The sequence below is a fragment of the Mirounga leonina genome, unplaced genomic scaffold (genome assembly GCF_011800145.1).
Source record: "Mirounga leonina isolate KUSES-001 unplaced genomic scaffold, KU_Mleo_1.0 Mir_127, whole genome shotgun sequence".
Classification (NCBI taxonomy): Eukaryota; Metazoa; Chordata; class Mammalia; order Carnivora; family Phocidae; genus Mirounga; species Mirounga leonina.
Window position 1 is genome coordinate 56,177,888 of NW_023270316.1, and position 26,071 is coordinate 56,203,958.

Below are 26,071 nucleotides of genomic sequence, written 5' to 3' on the forward strand. Positions count from 1 at the left end.
TTTAAAAAAAATTATCCATTGATTTTTCTTTCACATTGTACTGGTGAATAGAGTGGTCTTTTAAAATTATTGTATATGATTTTTAAGGTTCAATATTAGCCACTTAAAAAAAATCCCCTTTAAACCTACTTAATTTTCAATTGCTATGTAATGTACGTAATTAAGGAAATAGTTAAATTCTCAACTTGTCAAACTTACAGAGCCCCCCAAAACCCATGATAAACAGGGAGCTAAGAAGCTAACTCAGAAAAATATGCCCAACTTTCCTTATTCCTAAAACAAATTTTCCTTCATCCCTCGGTGTGTAATTTTCTTCCCTCACCTACTTCCACAAAGAGGTGGGACCCAACACACCTTGTTACCTGGACTGGAGGCCCACACAACAACCCAGACTTACTTGAGTGGTGGATGAACATTAAGTATGATTTGAAATCTGGGGGGCTCCCAGTCTTCAGCCCCTCTGATCTTCGACTTAAGGGTAATTTCCTGAATGACATCCACACTGGATTCAAAGTCTTTTTGGACCCACTCTTCATTCACTACCTGCATAACACAGAAGAGGATTGCAGAGCAACCTAAACAAGCATATTTCAGGAACTGAAAGAAAAAGAACATTCAAGTGTGTTTCCAGCATGAAAATTTGCCATGAAAAATTAAAACTGCTTTCGACTGAACGAAAGGAGCCCTCCCTGTATCTAAAGCCATCTGCAGAAGACTTGCTTGAAACACCATCCAGCTGAAATCACTTTTCTTAGTATTTTGGGGAGTTCATTTGTTTCCAGACTTCAGATTACTGTAAGTAGTAGGTCATTGTGACCAGAATGCTTTTATTCACAGCAGAAGCCTTACTGCTCTTAGTCCATAGGCTGCCAGATGCTGCCCACCAGAACCCCCAGCTGTTGTCAGACTTCCCCCGAAACTGCTCTTTTAAGATCATTCCCCTGCTTAAAAATGTCCAGTGGCTTCCTTCTGACCCATTCAACTTTCCTGTTCGCATTTAACATGCAAACTCCTCAAAGTAGCATTCTATGTCCTCCACAATGTGACCACATCCTTCAAACCTAATTTCCCAGGAAGCTCAACACGGATACACAAAAACACACGCTATCAACCACAGCAAGCCACCCTGCTCAATAAACATACCACACGCCACCACCACCACCCCGCCCCCATCACTTTTACTCCTGCTGCCCTTTGCCAAGCTCCCCTTCCATGTGTTTCTACCTGCTACCGTTTTCAAGTCCTGAGATCTCCAATTGGCCTTCTCAAGTCCCCTGATAAAATTAAACGCTCCTTCTCTGCACTTGCAGAGTGCTTTATTCCTACCCCTAGGTTAGCTTTGCCGCGAAGTTCTCTCCCCGCAGTGGGATGTGCGCTGTCAGAAGGCGGTGTGTCTACAAGGGACCAGGATGGGCATGACTCCTGCTCTTCCACTGACCAGCCCTGCCGAGAGGCTGGAACTAACACTTTAAAGTAAACATAACGACAGCATCCACTTAAGAGGATACTGATGATGAAAATGTGAAATGCTGGATTCCCTGGCGCATAATCAACACTCAATAAATGTCAGATTCATCCTTCATTTCATGTCTCCCCCAACACCCAGTGACCATACAAAGAAATGCATAAATGTCTGAAGTGAACAGCAGGAAAGATGAGAGTTTAGGAACTTTCAATTCAAGGCCAACTCATTTTGATACTTACTTTCGAGCCAGCAGCATTTAGAGAATCTGCCAGTTGATGATTAACATCTGACAACATCCAGCGCTTCTGGAATACTCCGTACAACTCTTTGGCTATTAGCTCAGCAGAACTGAAGTCTGGCTCATAAATGACACTGAAAGGTAAGAGATGCAAAAAGTGGAAAACTACATTCGTGAGGAGTATGTTGTGAGTCTTCATGTTTTCAATCATCCTTCCCACTCCAAAAACTCAGAAGAGGTGTCACATGAGGGAGCATGCACCACCCACCCACTGGCTGTCTTACTCAACACAGCCCCTTTTATTTATGGAGGGTACCAAGACTGGGAAATGTGGTAAAAAGAGCACTGGATTTGGAGCCCGAAGACCTGAGTTCAAGTCCTATCTCTGCTCATTTACCAGCATTATGTCCTGAGGCACATTTAGTCTGAGCCTCAGTTTCCACATTTATAAAAATGGGGTTAAAAACCACCCAGCCTGATTAAATTAGAATGTATACAAAGGCCTTTAAACACTATATATATATATCGGAGGTGATGGCCCAGGGGTCTAGGGGCAGGTGGACACGGAGGAGAGATACCTCTTAGAGGAGCTGCAGGAACATCCACAGGTTTCTGTGATACTGCTAAACTCACCAAGTTCTGCAAGTAAATCAAAGAAAAGGTATTCAAGTATTTCAGTCTGTTTTGCTAACTCACACTCAATTCTATAAGAACACAAAAATAAATCCCTGCATCTCAGAAAGAACTAGTTCTTCAGCATCTCCATACTTCAGGTTCTTTGGGTTTCTATTACAAGACTACAGCTAATGACCAAAGATGGGATTTCAAAATACACTCACCTGAAATTCCACCAAAATTTAATTGAGAGGCCAAACAGATCTCAGACTATAATGAGTATCTGCTTTTGCATTCAATTCTACAAGTGAGATGAGAGATTGATTATGAAGACCTATGGAATAAGAACATCTTTTTTTTTTTTTTTTAATCTGACATAATCTGATCTTGGGAGAAGTTTCTTTGAAAGCCATTATAACGTGGTACCGCATGGGATGCGTGTCCATATGTGTGTGGGGGAGGGGAAGTACGAGCCGTCGCTGGTGAGTTTCCAAATCTTACCTATGATAACAAAGTCATCGAAGTCACATTTACAGGCTTCTTTCAGCACATCACAGTAAGTGGGTGTCCCAGCCACGGGACTGCCCTGTAGCACCGCACAACCTAGAAAAGGAAATGAAGGGGGTTTCACCAACAAGAAGAAAAAAGAAAACCTGTCACAGCCAACTAATTAGAAACCGGGAAATAAAATGGGCCAAGAGTTTACATCCAAAGAGTTTAAAAATCCAGCTTGAAGAATTAAAAAATGCAGGGAGCTATTTTTGTGTTGTTCTTCCATTCACTGTGATTAAATGAAACAGACGGATGAGGATCTATGATGATGAGGGGGTTCATAAGAGTAAGCTGCCTACTTTTATGTGTGTTCGAAATTTTCCATAATACAAAGTTTTAAAAAAATGAAAGAGGGTGAAAATCAGCTTCACAGTGAGTCAAAGAGTAGAGGTAACATAAACATTGTACTGGGTTAAAGGTGTCCCCCCAAAATTCATATCCACCCAGAACCTGTGAATGTGACCTTATTTGGAATTAGGGTCTTGAGGAATTAGATATGATCGTTAAGCTTAGATTATACAGGTTCAGGGTGAGCCCTAAATCCAATATGACTAGTTATATTATAAAGAGGGAAATTTGGACACAGACACTGACATCCAGAGAAGGCCATGTGAAGACAGAGGCAGAGACAGGAGTGATGCGTCTACAAGCCAAGAAACACCAGGGACCGGCGGTAACCACCAGAAGCCATGGAACAGGTTCTCCCGCAGAGCCTCCAGAAAGAACCAACCCTTCCAACAACTTCATTGTTGACTTCTGGCCTCCACAACTGAGAGAAAATACATTTTCTGTTGTTTTCAGCCACCCAGTTTGTGGTGTTTTGTTACAGCAACCTAAGGAAACTACTACAAATATATCCATGTTTTTCTATCCTGAAAGCTAGCCTGGGGAATTATCCTAAGAATGTCATTAAAAAGAAAAAAAAAAAAAAGGTGAAAAACGCAGGCTTTGATCAGAAGGAGCTAGCTGCAGTCCATTTAAAATATTAAAATACTGAAAGCTACCTACATGCCAAATAATAGTAAATTGATATTGCAAATCATGTTATTAACTCCAGAAATACCATCACGGAAAAATGTGAAAACTGTAGCAACTTGACAAACTGGATATGAAATACTGTTAATATAATGTAATCATATTATTAATTAATTAATACGAGTATGTAATCACAATGAAACTGTACTCAAGGTCATGCAGAGGTTACATGAAATCGCTTCACAGGGAACTGGCCAGGATTTAAAACTGCACTGCCTGGGTGGTGCAGTCAGTTAGGCATCTGACTCGACCCTTGGTTTCAGCTCAGGTCATGATCTCAGGTCCTGGGATCAAGCCCTGCATCCAGCTCCGGTGCTCAGTGCGGGGTCTGCTTGGGATTCTCTCTCCCTCTCCTTCTGCCCCTCCTGCTCATCCACAAGTGCTCTCTCTCTCTCTAAGATAAATAAATAAATCTTAAAAAAAAAAATTTAAAAAACCCCAACAACACTGCCCCATCCTAGCTGGGTGACTGTGGACAATCAACTTCTCAGCTTTGGTTTCCTCCTGGGTATGATAGGGCAACCTCACCCACCTCTGTATTTCCCCGCCCTCTTTTGACCACGATCCACAATAACATACATTTGCATTGCAACTCAGTACAAACACAAAAATATATTTCACTGATTCAAAAAAAAAAGTTCCAGGAAGCACGGCTCCCTCTAAGTGAGTTGAATGCTGATACTTTCTATTCTTTTTGTTTGTTTGTTTTTAAAAGCTCTCAAGACCAGCCTGTAACTTAAAGTATGCTGACCTACCTCAAAGGAGTAATATCCACCATGAGAAATGTCACAAGAGAGATATGTGATTAAAAAATGCATATTTTTATTGGGGTGGTAGAAATATTTTAAAATTTCATTTAACATATTTATATTCATATTAAAAATATTCAGGGGCACCTGGGTGGCTCAGTCAGTTAAGCATCTGCCTTCAGCTCAGGTCATGATCCTGGGGTCCTGGGGTGGAGTCCTGCATGTCACCAGGCTCCCTGCTCAGCGGGGAGTCTGCTTCTCCTTCTGCCATGCTCCCCCTGCTCATGCTCACTCTCTCTCTCTCAAATAAAATCTTTAAAAAAAATTTCCGCTAGACATGAGCTTCCACTCAGCCATTCAACAAATATCTCTAAAATACTATTTCTGGCAAGGCTTATGCTGAAGGCAAATTCAAATGAGACAAATGCTTATCCATCAAAGAGTTTAAAACCTCGTAAGGGAGCTGAGACACAGACACACATAACCATGAGAAGACACAACTGCATGCCATGGGCCTTAAGAAGGCAAGCCCCCATGCTGCACAACTCCAGGAGGGAGTGACGCATGCACGCAGACAATCATAGAGCATTCTGGAGCACAACTTAGGCTTCATTCCACATGAATGGTGCCCTGGCCCTGTGATGCAACCTGGGAGCATGTCACAGTGCTGGTGGAGGGGGACTGCTTGCAAAGAATGAGAAGAATCAAGGAACTGATGTGAAGTTCCTGGGGACCCAGCATTCCAGGGAGCCTAGCCAAAGCAAAGGGTGGGAGGCAGAGGCTTGGGAGAAATGTCTGTGGGCAAGTTTACCAGGCTCGTGTAACTAAAGCCCACGGTACAACATAGATCAGGAGATGCCTGTTGGGAAGCTGTATCCCACAAGGCTAAAAATCCCAGAATCAAATATGGAGCAATCTCAGCAGGCCATTTTAGAGGAGTAGAAGTTGTTCTAGGAAGACAGATGTGTGTGGGATCGATGAGGGGAAGAGGCTGCAAGTAAAGAGAAAATTAAAGCAGCACATGTGTCTTGAGGACCTAAAGGCACTTCTTACAGAATGACTGGCCGGAGGCTAGTGTGATGGTCCAGGTCAAAGGTGGATAGGGAACGGATGGAGGGGATGTGTCATTATTACTCAGAAGTCAGGGATGACTTGTTCACTAGGAATGGGGCCAAAAAACAGACACACAAAAAAGAAAGACTCAAAGATAAAGCACAGAAATGGGATACTGAAATAGGAATCATTTCTTTTCTCCCCACCGGTGGCCTCAGGGGGATGATGATCCAATCACATTCCCTCGCTCCCCTGGCCATGGCTGGCTGACCAGTTGGGGACACCCAATCAAAGCAGGCCCCCTCATGCGCTCTTCCCTGGGAAAGTGGACCCGGGGTCCTGCAAGACGGGGTTGAGCTGTGCAGCAGGTTATTCAGGAAGTTTTAGAAAGTTTTAGACAAAGGATTTGAAGATCTACTTTGGGATGTGACAGGAAAAGAGATGTAAGTGGAGAACACAGCATAAAGTTTCTCTGATTTGCCCCACTTGCCTTCATAGCCACTGTCAGAAGAATTGGAAGACCCAGATTCTTGCTTTACATTTGTATAAAAGGTGACTTCAGAGTCAGCGTGGTCATTCCCGAGCGCCCCACTGGCTTCTTCCACACCCCAGTGCTCTGTGTGCTGTTGACTCAGGATGGTGCACTTAATTTTCTCCATTGCTGCTATAATCATATCTGCAACATAGAAGTGGGCATTTTCCTGCAGGAAAAAAAAAGTACCTGTTAAAATACTCACAAGCATAGTCGACTGTTTTTCATTGAGGGTGTACTGGATTGAAAAATCAAGAAGCTGTATTTAAGTGGAGTTAATCCATAGAAATATAAATGTTCACTTAACTGAGTGCTCACAGGTCATTATATGAAGTATAGCCCATATCTCCCAGACACATAAAATTTACTCGACTGTGACCAACAGACACCCCAAGTTGAATTTTTCATGATATGAGACCCCGGGTTGGTGGTGGCCCAGGGGTAGACATCAGGCATCAGTCATGGAAAACTTCCCAGCCGCGCACAGGCACTGACTCAGAGCCCTTCTTAGCTCAGTGCTCCTGCCAGAGGCTGAAATGCAACCACCTATCCGCCAGGCCTCATCAAGTGAAGTTTCCAGATTTAAATCACAACAGCACCATCCAAGGAATCAACATTCTCTGTGGTTTTAAAAAAAGAAAAAAGAAGCTGTGTTCACCTTTTCGACATCGACTGGGAGTAGAAATACCTCTGGAGAGAAGGAATTCGAAAAAGTGGTTCTTCCACTGACTTGAACAGCACCTGCCAATGCAGCAAGTTATTAAAAACGGAGAAAAAAAAGTTCAAAGATTCCCTAAGAAAACAAAACAATGCTAGGAAGTGGCTTTTAAATATTGTAGGGTGTTTGTTTGTTTTTGAATTAGCACAATTCTAGAATAAATTAGGATGCCAGAAGAAGACAGATCCTTCTGGTGTTAGGCTTTGCAGACATTGCCTTAATGGGGGTCATTTCTACAAAAACCTATTGGAGCAACTTGGGAGGAATCCTCAGAGAAGGGATGGGAAAGCCAATGGAATGGAGGAGACCGATGAGGTGAAGAGGGTAGAAGGAGAAGAGGATCATGGAAACTACCTAAAGGAGATGGAGAAGCATGAGAAAGAATAGTCTAGAAGCAGGGCCATAAGAATTATGGGATCTCTTCTCCCATGCACTGCAACCGACCCAAAACTTCTTCTTTTTAAAAATTTTTAAAAAGACTTTTTTTTTTATTTGAGAGAAAGAATGAGAGAGAGAGAGAGCATGGGGGGGGAGGGTCAGAGGGAGAAGCAGACTCCCCACTGAGCAAGGAGCCCGATGAGGGACTCTATCCCAGGACCCCAGGATCATGACCTGAGCCGAAGGCAGATGCTTAACCAACTGAGCCACCCAGGCGCCCCCCAAAACTTCTTGTTTACAGAACTAAACCTGTCTGAAAAAGGCCAGCATTGCTTCTCTAAAATGGTCTTCCTGCCGACAAAAACTAGAAGAAACTACAGAGGGTAGATTCAGCTGACTCATCCATGCTGCCCCCCCACCCCAAAACCACTCCATTACTGGCAGTGAACACCATCAAAACAAAACGACTCTGGTCATGTGATTTCTTCTTGCAGCATTTAAGGCAAAACATTTCCGTGAGAGCCCCAAGAGTTGAGTTGTTCAAATTAGACCAAAATGCTACAGATGGTTTCAGGATCATACAGCTCTCAGGGTGACGAAGAGCGATGCAAGCAGGATCGCCCAATCCCTTGCCTCTTCTTCAAGAAAGTGACTGTTCCATGAAGAACCTTGAATCTCTGAGCTTCAGAAGCCATCAGGGGTGGGCAAACTTTTTCTGAAAAGGACTGGGAAGTAAATATTGTAGGATCTGAGGGGCCGTCTGTTGCAACGACGCAGTTCTGCCACTGGGGTGAGGGAGGTGCTGTGAGCAACATGCACAGCGTTGTATTTGTAACATCAGGAGGCCAGCCGGAGTTGGCCCACAGGTCATAGTTTTTGGACCCCGAGTATAGACGAAAAGGGACAGAGAAGAGTCAAACTGTGGATTCCAGTTCTAGCTCTCTCTACACCAGCTGGCTGGGCCTCTGCATTGAAATGTCCTCATCCTTCACACTGGGATAGGGAGCTATTAGGAGATTGAAGGAGACCAGGAATGTGAGTGTGCTCTATAAATGAGTAAGTCCTCTGCAAGCAAAAGGATCTGTGGATTTGTTTCTTGGGGCCTCAGGAAATGTTTCTAGGCTGGGGGAGTGGGTGGGTGGCTCTTCCTCTACCATATTATCTAGAAAAGGAATACCATGCTGCTGTCATTGGGACGAAGCAGTCACAGGAAAAATCCCTTGTCTTAGAGGCAAATGCCTATTCTCTGCAATGCTGTCCCACAGCAAAGAAAGACCAGATCGCTGGGGACCTCTTTTTTTAATCCCATGGGCTACATCCTCCTACCAAGTTTAAGATGGAGTAGTTTTTAAAGGAGGAACTTAGAGAAATTGCTGGGGGTTATTGGCTTAGGACAAAAGGGCCTGGGGTACCTGTTTTCTTTCTGGGAGAAAGACAAAGCTACAGGATAATTTTAAATTGCAGAACCACTTGCTGTAGAGTGTGTCATTTTGCTCAAATTTGGTTCTTATTTCAAAACTAGCCCATTTTAAGATTGTCCAAAATCTGCTATTCTTTTTTTTTTTTTTTTTTAAGATTTTTACTTATTTATTTGACACAGAGAGATACACAGCGAGAGAGGGAACACAAGCAGGGGGAGTGGGAGAGGGAGAAGCAGGCTTCCCGCAGAGCAGGGAGCCCGATGTGGGGCTCGATCCCAGGACCCTGGGATCATGACCTGAGCCGAAGGCAGACGCTTAACGACTGAGCCACCCAGCCGCCCCTGGTGAACTGTTTTTTTTTTTAAGATTTTATTTCTTCGTTAGAGAGAGAGAGCACAAGCAGGGCGAGAGGCAGAGGGAGAGGGAGCTGAGCTGGGAGCCCGATGTGGGGCTCGATTCCAGGACCCTGGGATCATGACCTGAGCCAAAGGCAGACACTTAACCACTGAGCCACCCAGGAGCCCCCCAAATCTGCTATTCTTAAGCTATGAATAATATGTTAAAGATTGTCATCATCTTTGACTTTTCAAAAGTTTTTCCAATAGAACAAATAAACCCCATAATTTAGGGAAGAGGGAGGACTGGTTGTTGCTAGTAAGAAATAAATAAATACCTACATACAGACACACACACAGGCACGCAGGCAGCTTTCAAACTGTTTTGAAAGAAAAGAACTTCATTGATTGTCTGAACTAGGGCTCTAAGAGAAATATAAATTAACGCAGTGAATATAACATAATGAATATTTTTTAAAAAATTAGAATGTCACAAATTGTAACAGTAACAGATAGCTTACTGACTCTTGAGCGGCATTTTGCATGCATTATCTTATTTTAGGAATTCCAGGTTTTTAAGAATATGTGCATTACTTCATAGCAATGGGAGCCCTGGCTTTAATAAAAAAAAAAAAAAAGGTTTTGTATAGTCTTTGGGGGAATTGTGATTACTATTTTTAAATCTTACTATTTTCTAGTCACACGCCGTTCAGGGAGAGGTGAGGTGAGTTTATCTCCTAGGAAAGTACTTGTGTAAAATGGAGCCCACTCTGTCTGGAAACACTTTTCTCCCACCACACTGAATTGAGAGCGCCCCCAATCCTCTCTCTTGCAGGCAACTTCATGAGCTGGAAGCTCCTGAAGGCACACACCAGCTCAAAGATGGCACTGATTATCAGCTGAGCCGAGCAAAGATGGCACCTCCTTGCAATCGAAGAACGGAAATACCTGATTTTACCCAGTGTGACCATCCGGGTAGCTGGGCCGGGGACAATAATAGTAAATGAGCTAATGCACTGGCCTCTGATCAAAGTGGAAAGCCGTGACTTTTTTCTCATGAGGAAGCCAGTAAGACAGGCTGTAGACCAAGGCCAGCATGGGAACAGACGGGAATGAGGTAAATTCCCGACGGGAGTTACCTTCATCGGTGGAAGCTGTCAGCTGGGAAGGCTGCAGCAAAGCATGGTCAGCTTCAGGACCAGGAAAGGAGCTTGTGAACAGAGACATCTGAGGAGAGTGTCCTAGGAGCACCGCCTGCTCTCCTGTGGAGGTAAAAGAGAGGGCGCCGCTCTTGTCACCTGAGCCCTGGGCAGAGTCTGCAGGATCCTTCGACAGTGATGTCTCCACCGTGGAGTCCCCAAGAGACAATGGTGAGGGGCCGAGGGGAGAGGCGGTGTTCCCTCCAAAGTGGCTCCCACTGTACCCCCTTGTCGGCCCCCGAGGGGGCAAATCCTGCAGCTGTTGCTGCTCACACTGGGGGTTAATCCAGGAAGCTTTGTGCCTCATGAACCTGACGTCTGAGTGGCAAGGGGACTGGTCAGTGTCCAGGAGGCTGGGAGAACCATCAATGTCGCCAGGGTCATTGCCGTCCCTTTCCCACGCGTCCACGGGAGAATCCTGCCGGCCTGTAGACTGTGACACCATCTTCCCAGGCTCAGGGTGGTGTGAGTTCCACTGTGCTACTGGATTAGGGCCTTGAACTCACCAGGAGGCCAGCCGGGGGCCAGACAGCTTATCTGCAATGAGCAAAAATCATTCAAGATAAATAAGAACGCAGTCATATTTTTTTTTTAAAGATTTTATTCATTTATTTGACAGAGAGACACAGCGAAAGAGGGAACACGAGCAGGGGGAGTGGGAGAGGGAGAAGCAGGCTTCCCACCGAGCAGGGAGCCCAATGCGGGGCTCGATCCCAGGACCCTGGGATCATGACCTGAGCCGAAGGCAGACGCTTAACGACTGAGCCATCCAGGGGCCCCAGTCATATTTTTAACTCCAAAATCTTTTGAGGAGAAGAAACAAAAAATAAATAAGTTTGTACTTCACCCTGTACAATACAGTAAATTCCACTTGGATTTACAAGAAATAACTAAACAAACAGATCAATCAATCATCAATCAATCAATCAGCAATACAACTGGCAGCAGACACAGGAGGCATGACTTTGGGACAGGAAAGGGTTTTCAAGGCATAAAGATAACTGAAGATTGCTTTTTTTAAGGATAAAGTCATATATGCATACTGTTGATAAAACAGATTAAAGTGTAAGGCAGCGGTGCATTATTCCAATAAAACTAAATGTCAAACCCCAAATGGGAATACCATTGGGAAGTAAAGACACATTTTCGCAGTTTCTTAGTTTCTTGTTCCTATTTAGTCCGTGTTTGTATTTCAGCAAAGTAGACAAGTGGTATGTGAAATTGAGGACAACCACTAGCACTAAAAACTTTGTTTCATGTAATTTAGATTATAATACTGAATTATAATAGGTATAGAAATCTGTGATTAGCTTATAATATCTAAAGAACACACTGTGAATCTAGGGTTTATTTTTTCTTTTCTTTTTCTTTTTTTTTTTTTAGACAGAAAGAGAGAAGGAGAGGGGACACAGGGAGAGAGAGAATCTTAAACAGACTCCATTCCCAGCATGGAGCCCGATACAGGGCTTGATCTCACAACCCTGAAATCATGACCTGAGCCGAAATCAAGAGTCGGCTGCCTAATCGACTGAGCCACCCAGGCGTCTGTCCCAGTTTGCTCACATTTAAGCTCAGTGTTTGGCTCTAGTAAATAAGTCATGATTAAAGTGTTGAGAGCTACTCCAAAGAGAAGCACTCTGGTCACCATAATCACAGGCCCAGCGTGTGTCCTACTGTTCCCACTGTCCTTCACCCTGTGAGGCTCAAGGCAACCTTCAACAGCAAAAGTGAGGTCAGCAAGGGGAAGGCCTAGAGATGGAAGCAGTCGGCTTAGGTGAGCTTAGCTTAAAGAAATGGTGGAGAACAGAGGTACCAGGTGGTGAGCTGAGACTCTGGAGTCAGTTTCAGTGTTTTAAATACTAGTGTTATGTATACAGATGGCTCCCACCTGGATCCCTGCTCCTGACCTCCCCTGGGACCACAGACTAGCATATCTTACTGCCTTTCTGACCTTCATCCAAGGGACACCGCAAACTAACACATCCAGACAGACCCTAATTTCCCTCAAATCTGCTCCTCCCTGGTTTTCCCATCCCAGGAAACATACCTCCCAGTTGCTGAAACCCAAAATCTAGAAGTGATCTCTGATCCTATCTTTCTGTAGCTCTCTATCTTTAATCCATTAGCAAGTTCATATCCATAGCTACCACCCTCATCTAAATTGCCATCTTCTCCCATCCATCTTCTCCTTCCATCTGCCCAGTGGGTCTCCCTGCTTCTACTCTTGACAACTTATAATCAAGAGGTACGCAAAGATCTTTTATAAGCCTACATCAGATGTCAGTCCCCTAATCACCCACCCACCCCCATCCCATCGAATCTGGAATAAAATCCAAAATCCTTACCTTGTCCTTAAGGCATGACATGAGAGTGCAGACCACGCTCATTTATCTCTGTCCACCCCCGATAAGTCCCGATCACACAGCAAACTCTTACGTCCCACGGGCTCTTGCTCACCCTAATGGTGCTCCGCTTGGACCGCTCTTCCCCCAACTGATTGTACGTCTGGTTCCGTTCTGCCTTGTTGCATGCTTTGGTTTATAAATTACTTCCTCAAAGAAGTCTTTCCTAACTACCTCTCTTAAAGTAGTTCCCCAGTTACTCACTATCACATCACCTTGCTTAATTTTCATTATAGTCGCCTCACTTCCTGATATATTTTTACCTCTTCACTGTCATTCCCCTCCACCCCCTCCCTATAAGTCCATGAGAGCAGGGACCTTGTCTGTTCTCAGCCAGATGCAGAGCCACCTATGGGGGCTCAACAAACTTATGGACTGAATGAGCAAATCCAACAAAATGGAAATAGTGTCATGAGCTAGAGAGAAGATTTCTGTGATAGATACACCTGTTCTGTTACTCTGGCAGAATTATTCATACAGGGATAGAAGTGAATCCATGTTTCCTAAAGATAGGACATTTTTCTCACCCAACACTTTCAAATAGACCAAAGGAAGGTACATGGGAAAACTGTACCACAATTCCTTGGGTTTTCTTGATTTGGGGGCCTTTCTTTCTAGGTCAAACCTTTTGAAGTGACACATACACATAGATAAGATACACATAATACTGCACAGTACTGCATAAGCTCCAAATCACTGCCCACCAAGTATCACGGGCTATGGTGGCGACTGCCAGAATTCATCTGAAGTGCTTCGTCTTCCTTCTCCAAACCTCACATCCACCTGGTGCCCCGATTTCTCGTCGCCCATCTTCTCCTCTCCAATAATTTTGGGTATCATCATTACAGATGGGAACCACGACTGTGTTTTTATGGAATGCCCCAAACACAGAAGCCTAGAGTGAGTGAAGCACACACATGGGCCCAAACCCGCCAATCCCACCTCATGCCCAGAAAGGACACTGGTAACCACTTTATCCCTTCTAACCTCTTCCTATGAGTTAACATACATATGTCAGATCAGAAGAGGGGACCCATACACATGGGCTCATACTGGACAGAATCTATAATGAACCTTCTTTTTCTCTCAACAAGGTCTTGAGGGTGCTTATCACTCTTCACTATCTTACCATTTTCTATAGTATAAATGTATCAAAATTTACTTAGCCAGACTCCTATTGACGGAAATTTATTTTCAGTTTTTCACTATTATAAAACATACAGCAATGAACATCTTTGTGTTGCTTTTTGTTGATTTTCTCCCACTAGATCTCTTCTCTTACAAGTTCCAATTTTAGTTCTGAGTCCATAGTTCCTGATAACGTCAGTATTTCTTTTCTTTTTTTTTTTTTTTAAAGATTTTATTTATTTGACAGCGAGAGAGGGAACACAAGCAGCGGGAGTGGGAGAGGGAGAAGCAGGCTTCCCGCGGAGCAGGGAGCCCGATGCGGGGCTCGATCCCAGGACCCTGGGATCATGACCTGAGCTGAAGGCAGACGCTTAACGACTGAGCCACCCAGGCGCCCCGATAATGTCAGTATTTCTAAGAGAATGAAGCTATGAGTCATGTTTTACGCTCAATTCCCTACATGTCATAGCTGTTCTTGTGTGGGGGAGATAAGTACAGATGTGAAATCACATAAAAATGCACAGCCTCTAACCAATGGTAAGTAGCAGTGATCCCTGTGTTTTTTAGTTCAAAAAGAATGATGTTGTTTATGAGCCTTCCACATATGGAATTGACTTAACTGCACTGAACAAAACAGACTTTCTTCTCAAAAGTAATTTCAGAAGCAGGTGCTTGCTCCATTTCCTTCTAGAAAGATGTTCTTGTTTCACACAAATAAACAGCAGGCGTTGGCTTTTCTGGGTTATACAATGAGAACATGTTAGAGCTGGAATAGGCCCGTAGAGATTCAAAGCCATGTCTAAGGACGCAGCTGAGTAGTGGCAGAGAGAGGATGATGAGGAGGGTTGGACAGTCATTAAGGAGCATGAGTTTCTCTGAGAGGGGAGGCTCTCAGGGGAAAGTAATGATTCAAAACAAAGTCCAGGCCCTGGTCCCCAAGGTCAACATCTCCATTGCTTGATCTTTGGGGCAACAGATAATTCATGCGATACCATCATATCATTGCATTGCTCATTGTCACCTTGCTTGTAGTTTGTTAATTATTCGACTAAACAAATATTTACTGAGCATCTACTACTTGACTGGCATGGTTTTTGTTCTGGAAGCACCGGAGTAAAATAAGCTCCATGATTCCTCCAGTAGTTTATGTTCTGGTAGAGGGGACATGGTGACTAACCTTACACATTCATACATTTCAGTGCTGATAAGCAGGAGGTAATATGGGCCTAAGTGATGGCTGGCGTCTTCCCAAAATGTTCCCGACTATCATAAATGGGGAATCAGAGAGGCTTAGATACAAAGATAAAATCAATTTCCAAAAACATTTTAAAGGAAGAGAAATCAAATTGCAAAGCTTACCGTCATTTCTATTGAGATTTTCCTATTGAGGGTGAGCACGGGCCAGATTACTGGTTAACATATATGCAGGAGCAACGGTCCTAGACAAAAGAGAGACTCCTGGACCACCCCCCCAACCAAGTCATTCTGGATGGGTCTCTGGCCCTCAAAGTCAGTGGTTCTGTCAAGAAGGACTGCATTACGAGGGCAACCTCAGAGCCAGAGTATTGTGGACAACTCAGTTGGGCATGAGCCACCATGACCTCTATAGTGACCTCACAAAAGTCTTTCAGATCATAACCGGCCAGCACTTTGATGGCAGAAGAGCAGCTTTTAGCTGCTAAGACCCCTAACAATCTTATGAATAAGCACAAGCAGGTCAGATTTAGGGTTTTAGATTTTCTCTGCCCCAGCATGAACTACTGACAGAATACATTACTGGGAGCATTAAAGACTCATCTTAAATGTTACCTTCTCAGCAATGGCTCCATGGTCCCCCCATATAAGTCATGGCAACTGCCTCAGCCAGGAATTCCTCTCCCCCACCCACCTCTAGTTTTCTTCTTACTCCTTAGCACGAATCCCCATCTTATTTAATCTCAAAGATTAACATCCTCTAGAATGTAAAATCTCTTGAGGGTAACTTCTTAAAAAAATTCTACCTGGACACGATTTTGTTCCCAGAACGTAGAACAGGGGCACATAATAGGTGCTCAGCAAATACATCCTTCAAGTGTGAATAAAATGAATGAAAGAATGAACGAACAAACAGTACCTAAGTATGGCTCTGTTGGTTATTTCTGTTTCCCAAGAAAGAAAGTCTAGAATAGATGTCACCCTTTAGAAGAAACTGGAGATCACGACCTAAAATTTCTGTCAACCACTTCCTTAGAATAAAGGAAGTTAGAGAATAGAAATCACAAATAAGAGTTGAAGTGAAAGATAAAATTCATTTATGCCGATTTTCGGGTGGCTTCCTGCGCGTGCTCAATAATAAACAAATGCAAGTGAACAGACAGAGTGTCAGCTATTTGGGGTTAACGCAGTTTCCCAGTCCTCTTCCCATCTTTCCGTATCTACTTCCCTTCAAGCTTTGACTTTAAACAGACTCACATCCCCAAAGGATGGCAACAGACTCACACGATAATTTGTCAAAGAGAAACCATTAAGATGCCCAATCAAGTGACTCCACAGCTTCCGCAAAGTGTCCAGGAATCAGAGTAAACCGTCATTTTCATACAGCTGCAATTTCACCACAACACATGCTGAACTCTGTGTTCTGGCACGAGAAGCACCAGGAAGGAAACAATGCATCGCGCGGACTCCTCTTCAACCAACTTGATCTTTGAAATGACCCCTAATTTTGAAGGTCTGCTGTCAAAAGAACCCAGAGGAAGGACAGAAAGCAATTATGACAAATGGGTGTGGTGAGAAGGGGAAGACCCAACAAAGGCAAAGACCAAGGAACATAGATATTTTGCCTAAGAAAATTGCAAGGTTGCCCAAGATACACAGATGACTAACTTCCTGTGGTCACTGCGTATGTCACACTTACCACTCTCATTCTACATGATGATAACATGAAATATTTCAGGTTTTAGTATGCTGATCTGGGAACTGAAATAAAGAATGTTACGGGACTTGTCCAAAGCCTCAGCATGAATAACTACCGGAAGTAGAACAAAAAACAAGTCTGACACCTGATCCAAAGCTCCTTCCACTGATATTTATGTGTGCCATAAATATTAGGATAATTGCAATTTCATTGGCAAAGTAATTTTAAGAATTTTCCCATGAGATCTGTCACAAAACAAAGGATTAAAAGCCACACCACTATATTTGATTCCATGTTTTTAGAACACCATGCCCGGAATTTTATGATTATACCTATTTATAAAAAAACAAACAAAATCATTGTACATACATCTCCAGTATGGGACTATTTATTTATAAACCTTATATGTGCACAGCTATTCTAATATATTGTGTAACTTAAAAATTCATAAAAATAGCACTCTGTTCTTCCTTTCCAATAAATCATCTTGTATCCTAAAGTTATATGCCACCACTCAAATAAGTAAAACCTTCTCCATATAAAAACAATAATGAATAAAAAATTATGTATCCATGAATATTAGACAACTGAATAGGACTTACAAAAATATTAATACAAACATTTACGCAAAGTAAGGGTAGGTACCTACCCTTGAATGATGGCGAGGTTCCCATGTTTGAGTAAAATAAAATGGGGATCCATGTCAGAAAACAGTCTGGCAGTTCCTCAAATGGTTCAACATACAGTTATCATTTGACCTGGCAATTCCACTCCCGGGTATATACCTGAGAGAATGAAAGCAGATGTTCACACAAGCACATGTGCACAAATGTAAATGGCAGCATTATTCACAATAGCCAAAAAGTGGAAACCACCCAAATGTCCATCAACTGATGGATGGGTAAGCAAAGTGTGTGACCACCAGAGAATGCAGTATTATTTGGCCACAATTAGAAGTGATGTATTAAGACATGCTGCAGTGTGGGTGAGCCCTGAAAACATTATACTAAGTGAAACAACCAGTCACAAAAGATATTTCATATTGATAGGTGTTTTTTTATGAAATGTCCAGAATAGGGAAATCCATAGAGACAGAACATAGATTAGTGGTATTTCGGGGGAAGGAGAGAGAATGAGAACATAAAGAGTGATAACTAAAGGGTACAGGGTACCTTTTTGAGGATCTAAATGTTCTAAAATCAACTGTGGAAAGGATGACACATATCTGTAAATATACTAAAACCACTGAACTGTACACTTTAAAAGTGCATTTTTTTTAAAGATTTATTTATTTGAGCGGGAGGAGGGAGGGGCAGAGGCAGAGGGACAGAGAATCCCAAGCAGACCCCAAGCTGAGCGTGGAGCCTGAGGTGGGGCTCGATCCCACGACCCTGAGATCACAACCTGAGCTGAAACCAAGAGTCGGAGTCTTCACCAACTTAGCCATCCAGGTGCCACTGAACTGTACGCTTTAAATGGCTGGATTGCATGTTATGTGAATTCTATCTCTATCTCAATAATGCAGTCCAAAAAAATGAAATGGGAAGAAGTTCCCATCTCCCTTCAAAAAGGCGTAGGAAGCCTAGAGAGTGCTTGAATCGCACAGGCTCCGGGGTCGGGGGTTCAGAAGAGCTCCGGCTGTAAGTCAGGCTGCAAACACAGGTGCTGAAAGCTAAGGGGGAAATGGAGCGTAGATAAAGGGAATACAGAATATAGGTGCCTAAAGTCGGTACGGAGAAGAGAGGGGAAGTGGAAGTGAAATTGCCACAACTGAATTATCTGGAAAAAGAAAAGAGAAAAAAACAAAAACCAAGGGCTGGTTGTCTGTTGACAACAACAAAGATGTTGTCTTTACAACATCATGAACATGATGGCAACCAGCACCTGGGCACCAGTTGCCGGACCCTACAGGGCAGTCCAGGCATCCACCCTCATTCATCTTCAGGCCAGGGCTGTAAGGGAGGTTCTGCTGGTCCCAATTTATAGATGGGAAACAAAGTCAACACAGTTAAGTATTGTGCTTCTGTGTGATTAAGAGCCTATCTTTGAGAAATATATACAGACGTATGTAGAAATCATTGATGGAATTTCTGACATCTGCTTTAAAATAATCCAGTAGGAAGTGCCAGCCGGGGATATGGATGAAAGCCAATTGGTCATGTTGATAATTTGATAATTGTTGAAAATGGGAGGAGGGTACATGTACTATTCCCTCTACTTTTTTTTTTTTTTTCAAGATTTTTTATTTATTTTTTAATGGCGAGAGAGACAGCGAGAGAGGGAACACAAGCAGGGAGAGTGGGAGATAGTCCCTCTACTTTTAAGTTTGAAATTTTCCATAAGCAAACTCCCTAGGTAAAAGTAAAAAAACAAAAAACAAAAAATAAAAACAAAAGTAGGGGCGCCTGGGTGCTCAGTCAGTTAAGCATCTAACTTTTGATTTTGGCTGAAGTCGTGATCTCAGGGTTGTGAGATGGAGCCCAGGGTCGTGAGATTGAGCCCCAGGCCAGGCTCCACACTGGGCCTGGAGTCTGTTTGAAATTCTCTCTCTCCCTCTGCCCGTCCCCCAACCCCTACCTTGCATACATGTGTGCCCTCTCTCTCTCTCTCAAAAAAAAAGTTGAAAAAAACAAATTAAAAAAAAAGAAAAATTCCATTGACAGATAAATGGATAAAGATGTGATACACACACACACACACACACACACAGGAATATTATGCAGCCATCAAAAAAAATGAAATCTTGCCATTTGCAACAATGTGGATGGAACTAGAGGGTATTATGCTAAGCGAAATAAGTCAATCTGAGAAAGACAATTATCATATGATCTCACTGACATGTGGAATTTAAGAAACAAAACAGAGGATCATAGGGGAAGAGAGGAAAAAATAAAACAAGATTAAACCACAGAGGGAGACAAACCATAAGAGACTCTTAATCATAGGAAACAAACTGAGGGTTGCTGGAGGGGATGGGGGTGGGGGGATGAGGTAACTGGGTGATGGACATTAAGGAGGGCATGGGATCTAATGAGCACTGGGTATTATATAAGACTGATGAATCACTGAACTCTACCTCTGGAACAAATAATACATTATATGTTAATTAACTGAATTTAAATTAAAAAAATAATAAAATGAAATAAAAATTTTTTAAATCAAAAAAAAAGAAAAAATGTCGACACTGCTATATCTGTCCATGTATCCCTGAGTTACCTCTCTGACCTTCTCTACTACCTCTCCATCCCTACACCTCTATACCCTTCTGCACCCCTACACCCCTCTATACTCTTCTACTTGCACTCCCTTCTTTATTCAAATTTCCCTTTGGAATGAGACTTTCCTCATCACCCTTTTTAAAACTGCATCCCTAAGGTGTACGCTATCCTCATTTACTGCCCTATTTTTTTTTCCCAGAGCACTCTTCTTCTATTATCTTAGCCATCGTTATCAGTTCATAACTAACACATGGCATTTACTATGTGTCTGACACTGTTCTAGATTTTCTACACTCACACGCACTTGATCCTTCTAACAATCTATGAAGTAGATATAACAACACTAGAACCCGAGGCACCACTTGTAACTGGAGTGTTTTACATCCAGGCAGTCTTGCTCCCAAGTTCACATTCTTACCTGTGACAGCACAGGGATAAAGGAAAGACCTTTAAATTTCACAGATCCAAACATCTCTCCAGAATATCAAAACTGATCAAGTACGAAGGGGCTGCCGGCAATATTAGTGACATGCTTATGCTTACCTCCCTGGGGCCAAATCTCCACAGGGACCAAGAGTTTAAACTAAGAATGAGACCAAAACCAACAAACAAAAACACATTTTATATATGTCATAGGACAGTTCAAATGATCCGACGACAGCCATATTGCTTAAAATACCCTTAAAATGTGCATAAACAAAAGTTCAACTCTCCTGACCTACCATATTTAAAATAGCCATCCCTTGAGCTGGCTTCTAAGAAAAATCTCCAAATAAAGAAGGAGAGAATAGGGAAGTACGTTACATGTATTTCCTGGACAGTTGTTTTCTGACCCACTACAGATTGCTGAAATAAAAGAATGTGGAAGAGTTTAAGGCCACCTCGCCCTCCAGTCTTCAGCTCCTGAAATCAAGAAGACAAAAGCATCTGCTGGTCCTGAGTGCTTTACAACCTGACCTGCCCCCCCAAAACTTTGAGGTCTAATTTACATTTATCTCTTTTAATAAGTGTAAAACTAAGGATCCAAGAACAGAACTAAAGTATTTTCTTAAAGTAATTTCCAAACATTAATTGTTGGGCAGATCACATTTAAGTGTGTAGATTATTTCGGCTTTTTCTCCTTTGTCATTTTCCAGCCTACATTGAGGATGACAAAAACACTTCCTTTTACATAATGGAAGTGTTTCTCTTTCACAGTTCACGCTTCATGTTCCAGTGAGAAATAAAACATTCATTCAATATAGGATTATTATGACTATTTTATGGATGAGAAAACTGAGGCCCAGGAAAAGGAAGTAAAGTGAAGACCACACAGCAACTCAACAGCAAGCTCAGCACTGGGACATGGAACCTTGCTCCAGAACCCCAATCTCATCATCATGCTGCCTGTATGTATGGGATAAAACACAGTGCAGAAGTTAAGAAAAAAACACCAGGGTCCCAATCAAATATAATTTTTATGTCAATCTGAGAAATACCTCACTTACTAGCTGTGTGACCTTGGGTAAGGCACTTAACCTCTCTGTGCTTCAGTTTCTTTACAGACTGTTGTGAGAACTAAATGAATTCTCAGTCTGGCACACAATATTCAATAAAAGTTAGCTTTATCATCACCATCAGTGTTATTTAATAAAAACTTACAGCTCAGTATACAACAGCACAACTAAGGAGAGCTAGTTTTATTTCCCAACTTCATAAATGAGTCACCTCTCAACTCCTTTTAATTAAAATGAAAAACCAATCAGAGAGTTTGGTGACATTGACATGCTTACCTTATTTATCTTTTTATTTTATTTATTTATTTTTTATTTTTTTAAGATTTTATTTATTTATTCATGAGAGACAGAGAGAGAGACAGAGGCAGAGGGAGAAGCAGGCTCCCCACGGAGCAGAGAGCCTGATGCGGGACTCGATCCCAGGACCCTGGGATCATGACCCGAGCCGAAGGCAGACGCTTAACCGACTGAGCCACCCAGGCGTCCCACCTTATTTATCTTTTTAGAAAAGATATATACAATATAACATACAGGCATTAGGATTGCTCATGTTTATAATGGCTGGAAGGTTGGACATGCTTATTTAAAAAGAACTGCTTAAATTGTAACAGTAACACCACCCAACCTTGTGACTCTTTCCTTTCCATATTAGAAACATGAATCTAAATTTAGTAACAAGGGAAACTATTTAAATTTGGCAATGCTATTATTTGTGTGCCCTCAGACAGGTGGGGAAAACCTGTTAGCAAGCAATGGTACTCTTTCTTTAGCTCTTTACTATCTTCCTCTAAAGATCATTCGAATGAAAAATGCTTATTCTTGCATATTTATCCTTGGCTCTGACAGAGTCTTCCCCAATCAGAAAACAAGAACTCCAACTTCAGAAAGCCAACAATGTTTTCAGAGCTAAATGGTCTCATGAAGAGCATGTCAAATAATGAAACCCGCCCCCACCCCCCCACGCCACTGGCCACTACCAATTTTCCTCAACTTTCTTAGCATCTCCCTCAGGCCCTAAAGAAGATGGGGAAGGCAAAGTTCCTGTCCCCTGACCCCCTGATGGCACATTGTGATGCGCCGTGTCAGGTAGTAGCGCTGGGAAGAGGAACTGCAACAACACACCGAGAAACAGACACATTGCGACATTTTGGACAGGGAAGCAGGAAAATGCCCACACTACCCGGATGGTGCTGCCTTAATTCTGCTCCAAAGGAGGTTCTGCTGGTGGCCAGGAGGGAGGTGTGAGCAGCAGTGTGGGGATAATCTTAATTTATAGAAACCACACTTCATACTTTTCAAAACACCCTCCCTCCTTCCAAACCATCCAGTGGGAGGTGGGCCAGGGATTATCCCCCCACTTCTCACACAGGCATACTGAGGTTCAACGAGGTTTCTTGACTTGCCCAAACCTCACTGCTATTCGGCCTTAGGACAGAGTCTACGAAACCCAAATTTGCCGACCCTCAGCCCTTCGAGCTTTCCCACCACATCTTCAATTCAAAGATCCTTCCAAGTTCCACTGCAATCATACCGTAAGCACCGTTATGGAACATACCCCTTCCCGTTAGTCTTAATTCCCACTTAGGGCTGAATAACCCCTCTTCCGAAGGTTTTCCACATTCTCCAAGCTGACAGCATCAGTAGTCGCAGGAGGGGGGGTGGCAAACCTCACCGCGCGGCGACAGGCAGGCTGGAGGGGGTGGGGGTGAAATGCAGCAATTACGCTTTCCCCGCTGCAATCTCGGCAGGTGGACTTCACCACGGGCGCTCGACCACCCGATATGCCGCGCTCTCACGCTCTAGCCTAGCTCGGTGAAGTACCAAAAAGTTTGGCTTTTGTCACCAGATATCCAAGGTTCGGTGTTGGGGAGGAGATCCTCCGCGGGCCTTCGCCATCTGTGGGCGCGCTTTTGGGGAACCGAGAAAAGCCATCGCGTCCGGAGCACAGCACCTGGGTCCACGCAGGGCGCGGGCTCTGTGCTCCCTGAGAGTCGCCAAGCGATAAAGTGCCCGGAGGTCCCGCTCCTGAGCCTTCCGCATCCAAGCGGAGCACAGGGGCCCTCCCTCTTGCAAGTTCCATAAAAATCCTCCACCCCCGCAGAGGAGCCCCTTCCTACGTTCACCCAGGGGCCTCCGCACTGCCCAGCCCCCGCACGGCCCCGGGCTCGCGCCAGCCTCCCCGGCGCCCCTCGCACCACCTCACCTCTCCAGCAGCCTCGCCCCGCCGGCGAGCCCCTGCCTCGGGCACCCCTCGCACCCCCGCCGCTCCGACAGCCTCCCCCTGCCGGCGTGCCCCCACCTCGGGCTCCCGTCGCGCCCCCAGCCCCGGCCGCCTCACCTCGGCTCGCCAGGTGAGCGCACCGCGTCGGCTCCCGGCTCGCGTGGGTCCGCGCGGCTCGCGGCGGCGGTGCCAGGTCAGCGCGCGCCACCGCGGCGGAAAGGGGGAGCGCGGAGGGGGAAGCGGCGCCCTGACGCTGCCACGCCACCACCACCTCCCCCCCTCCCCGCCCCGTCGGAATCCCGGGCTACCGCCGCAATCCGAGAAGGCCCCCGGGGAAGCGAAGCGCAGCCCCCGAGCCGGCTGCCTGCTGCGAGATGCGGAGGACGCGAGCCGGCACGAGCTTGGGCGCCCGCGCTCCTCCACCCTAGGCGGCCGTGCCCCAGGCCCCCACCTCCGAGGCCTGGGTGACGTGGGCTGGGACAGCCGGGAGCAGCCGTGCTCAGCTCTCCCCGGGTTCCTTCCCGAAATCACCCCCTGCCCTCGCTGGGGGCCCAGACGCAAGCGCGCTGTCAGGGGTTGAAACCCGGAGAAAAACGCAGACCTGGAGGACAACGAATTCCCGGCCCCAGACGCCCCAAGCGGCGGGATTTGCATCCATGCAACTGCCTGAAATGGGGAACGGTCCTCCTGAGTAATTGGGATTAGTCTGCATAGAACTCTGCACGCCCAGCGGGGACCTAAAACTTATCCGGAGCGTGACCTCAGCTGGCTGCTCCACGCGGAGCCCGGCTCCGAGGACTTCCCTGGATTCCGTCTCATGTAATCGTCACCTTGTACTCTAGAAGCGAGGGTTTGCAGTTCAGTCACAGCTATGCTACAGGTGGCATCCAGATCTAGGTGGATGCTGGGGAGAAGCTGCCAACCAAAACAACGTTTTCATAACTAGAAACCTAAGCCCTGACTTAGTTTACTAGGGCAGAGTGCATGATGTCCCTTCGCCCCTAGGGAGCTTCAACGCACTCCAGCAGCGGAGTGGGGAAAGAATCTCAGAGTTACCTGTCCCCATAACAACAGGCAGGTGAGCCTGTCTGGGATTACTTAAAAGAATCCCTTCTGCAGGGTAAAACCAACCTCATCGCCCCCCCCCCCCCCCGTGGCTCCTTGGCTTTGTCTTGTGTCACTTCCAGGTTGTGGAACCAGGTCACAGGTATGTTGGCCTTTATGTGCTGGATGTCTCTCTGGAACACCCCCTCCGAACACCCTCTCCCTGGCACAGCCTAGAGTGGAGTGGCTAAGGGGCGGCTCCAGATAGTCGCTGCTCCCTCAGAAGACGGTGGGATCCAGTATCAAAGCCGGTTGTTATACTAGCTGTCAATCACCCCACTTTTGTTGAACACAGTCTGTGTGGAGCCTAGAGCCGCTTAGACCTGAAAGGACTCTGGACTTCTGGGGTTCTGTCTCGGGAATTCAGATAGGCTGAAGGCAGACTGGGAAGGGCTTACCTTAAACAGAAAGGAAGGAAGGGAGGGAGGGAGGGAGGGGAAGGTTGTAAATATGTGCTGCTCTCCTGTGTACCAGGTACTTTCCCACATTATTTTGGGCTATCCATCAACATTCCTGAGAATAACAAATCATCTGCTTCCATTTCACAAGGGAGAAATCTGTGTCTTAAAGAGGTTAAGTTACTTGCCCAAGGTCACAGAGCTAGTAAAGTACAGTCAGGCTTTAAAGACCAGTGTCTCTAACACCAAACCTTATGTCCATTTTCCACCATGCTACTAGCAAGACACAGAAAAATAATGAACTTGAGGGGCAAAGCAAGAGCCTTTCCCAGGAATATTTAAAAGAGAAGAATCAAGAGGAAGTAGAGAGAAAGAATATCATGCAAAGTAAATCAGTCAGTCTGCCAGTCAAAAAAACCCTCAAAATACAAAAACAAACTGTACTAGGTGGTAGCCTGGACAAGTCCAAGATAAGAAAAGCCTTCTTGTTAAGGCACTAGGAGGTTTTAGACCAAGATGGTAAGATTTGGTCGGTTCCCTTTGAAGTCACTTTGAAATCATCTTTACCAATAGGTAAATAGGCCGGCCTATGCCCTGTTATGGGGACATCCTATAAACTTGAACATACACATTCACCAATCACAGATAAAGGAGGCCCACATTCTGGAAGAGTATCTCTACCACTCAGAAAGAAAGTTCAAGGACAGATTTTTTTCAAATAAGAAATATTCACTGGAAACCTACTGTCACCTCTGGGATTAGAATTCTGGAAATAGAATTCCCCAAGTACTCAATGCTGAGGATGGGTTTTCTAAGACTGCCTAAGCAATTGTTCAATTCTGAGAAAGTCACTAATAATTACCAGCCAAAAACCACTTGGGGAAAAGCAGAGGCTGCTTTTCTTTTTCACAGGGAAGGTCA

General features: G+C 44.4%; 1 protein-coding gene across 4 annotated transcripts in view; it reads right to left on the minus strand.

Moving 5' to 3' along the window:
* RUBCNL (rubicon like autophagy enhancer) overlaps window positions 1-23,874 on the minus strand; it is a 37,786-nt gene extending 13,912 nt beyond the window's left edge. The window contains exons 1-9 of one of the 4 annotated variants that reach the window (XM_035003366.1): window positions 23,766-23,874; window positions 17,363-17,498; window positions 10,231-10,827; window positions 6,898-6,980; window positions 6,198-6,408; window positions 2,820-2,921; window positions 2,282-2,342; window positions 1,705-1,837; window positions 398-543 (exon numbers count right to left, since the gene is read on the minus strand). In XM_035003366.1, coding sequence (XP_034859257.1) covers window positions 398-543; window positions 1,705-1,837; window positions 2,282-2,342; window positions 2,820-2,921; window positions 6,198-6,408; window positions 6,898-6,980; window positions 10,231-10,735 — 1,241 coding nt within the window. In that variant the 5' untranslated portion in view covers window positions 10,736-10,827; window positions 17,363-17,498; window positions 23,766-23,874. Of the gene's footprint in view, window positions 1-397; window positions 544-1,704; window positions 1,838-2,281; window positions 2,343-2,819; window positions 2,922-6,197; window positions 6,409-6,897; window positions 6,981-10,230; window positions 10,828-12,635; window positions 12,798-17,362; window positions 17,746-20,735; window positions 21,138-23,765 lie in introns of those variants that run through there. The other 3 variants (XM_035003367.1, XM_035003368.1, XM_035003365.1) reach the window with 3 other exon arrangements.
* Between the last annotated feature and the right edge of the window lie 2,197 nt (window positions 23,875-26,071).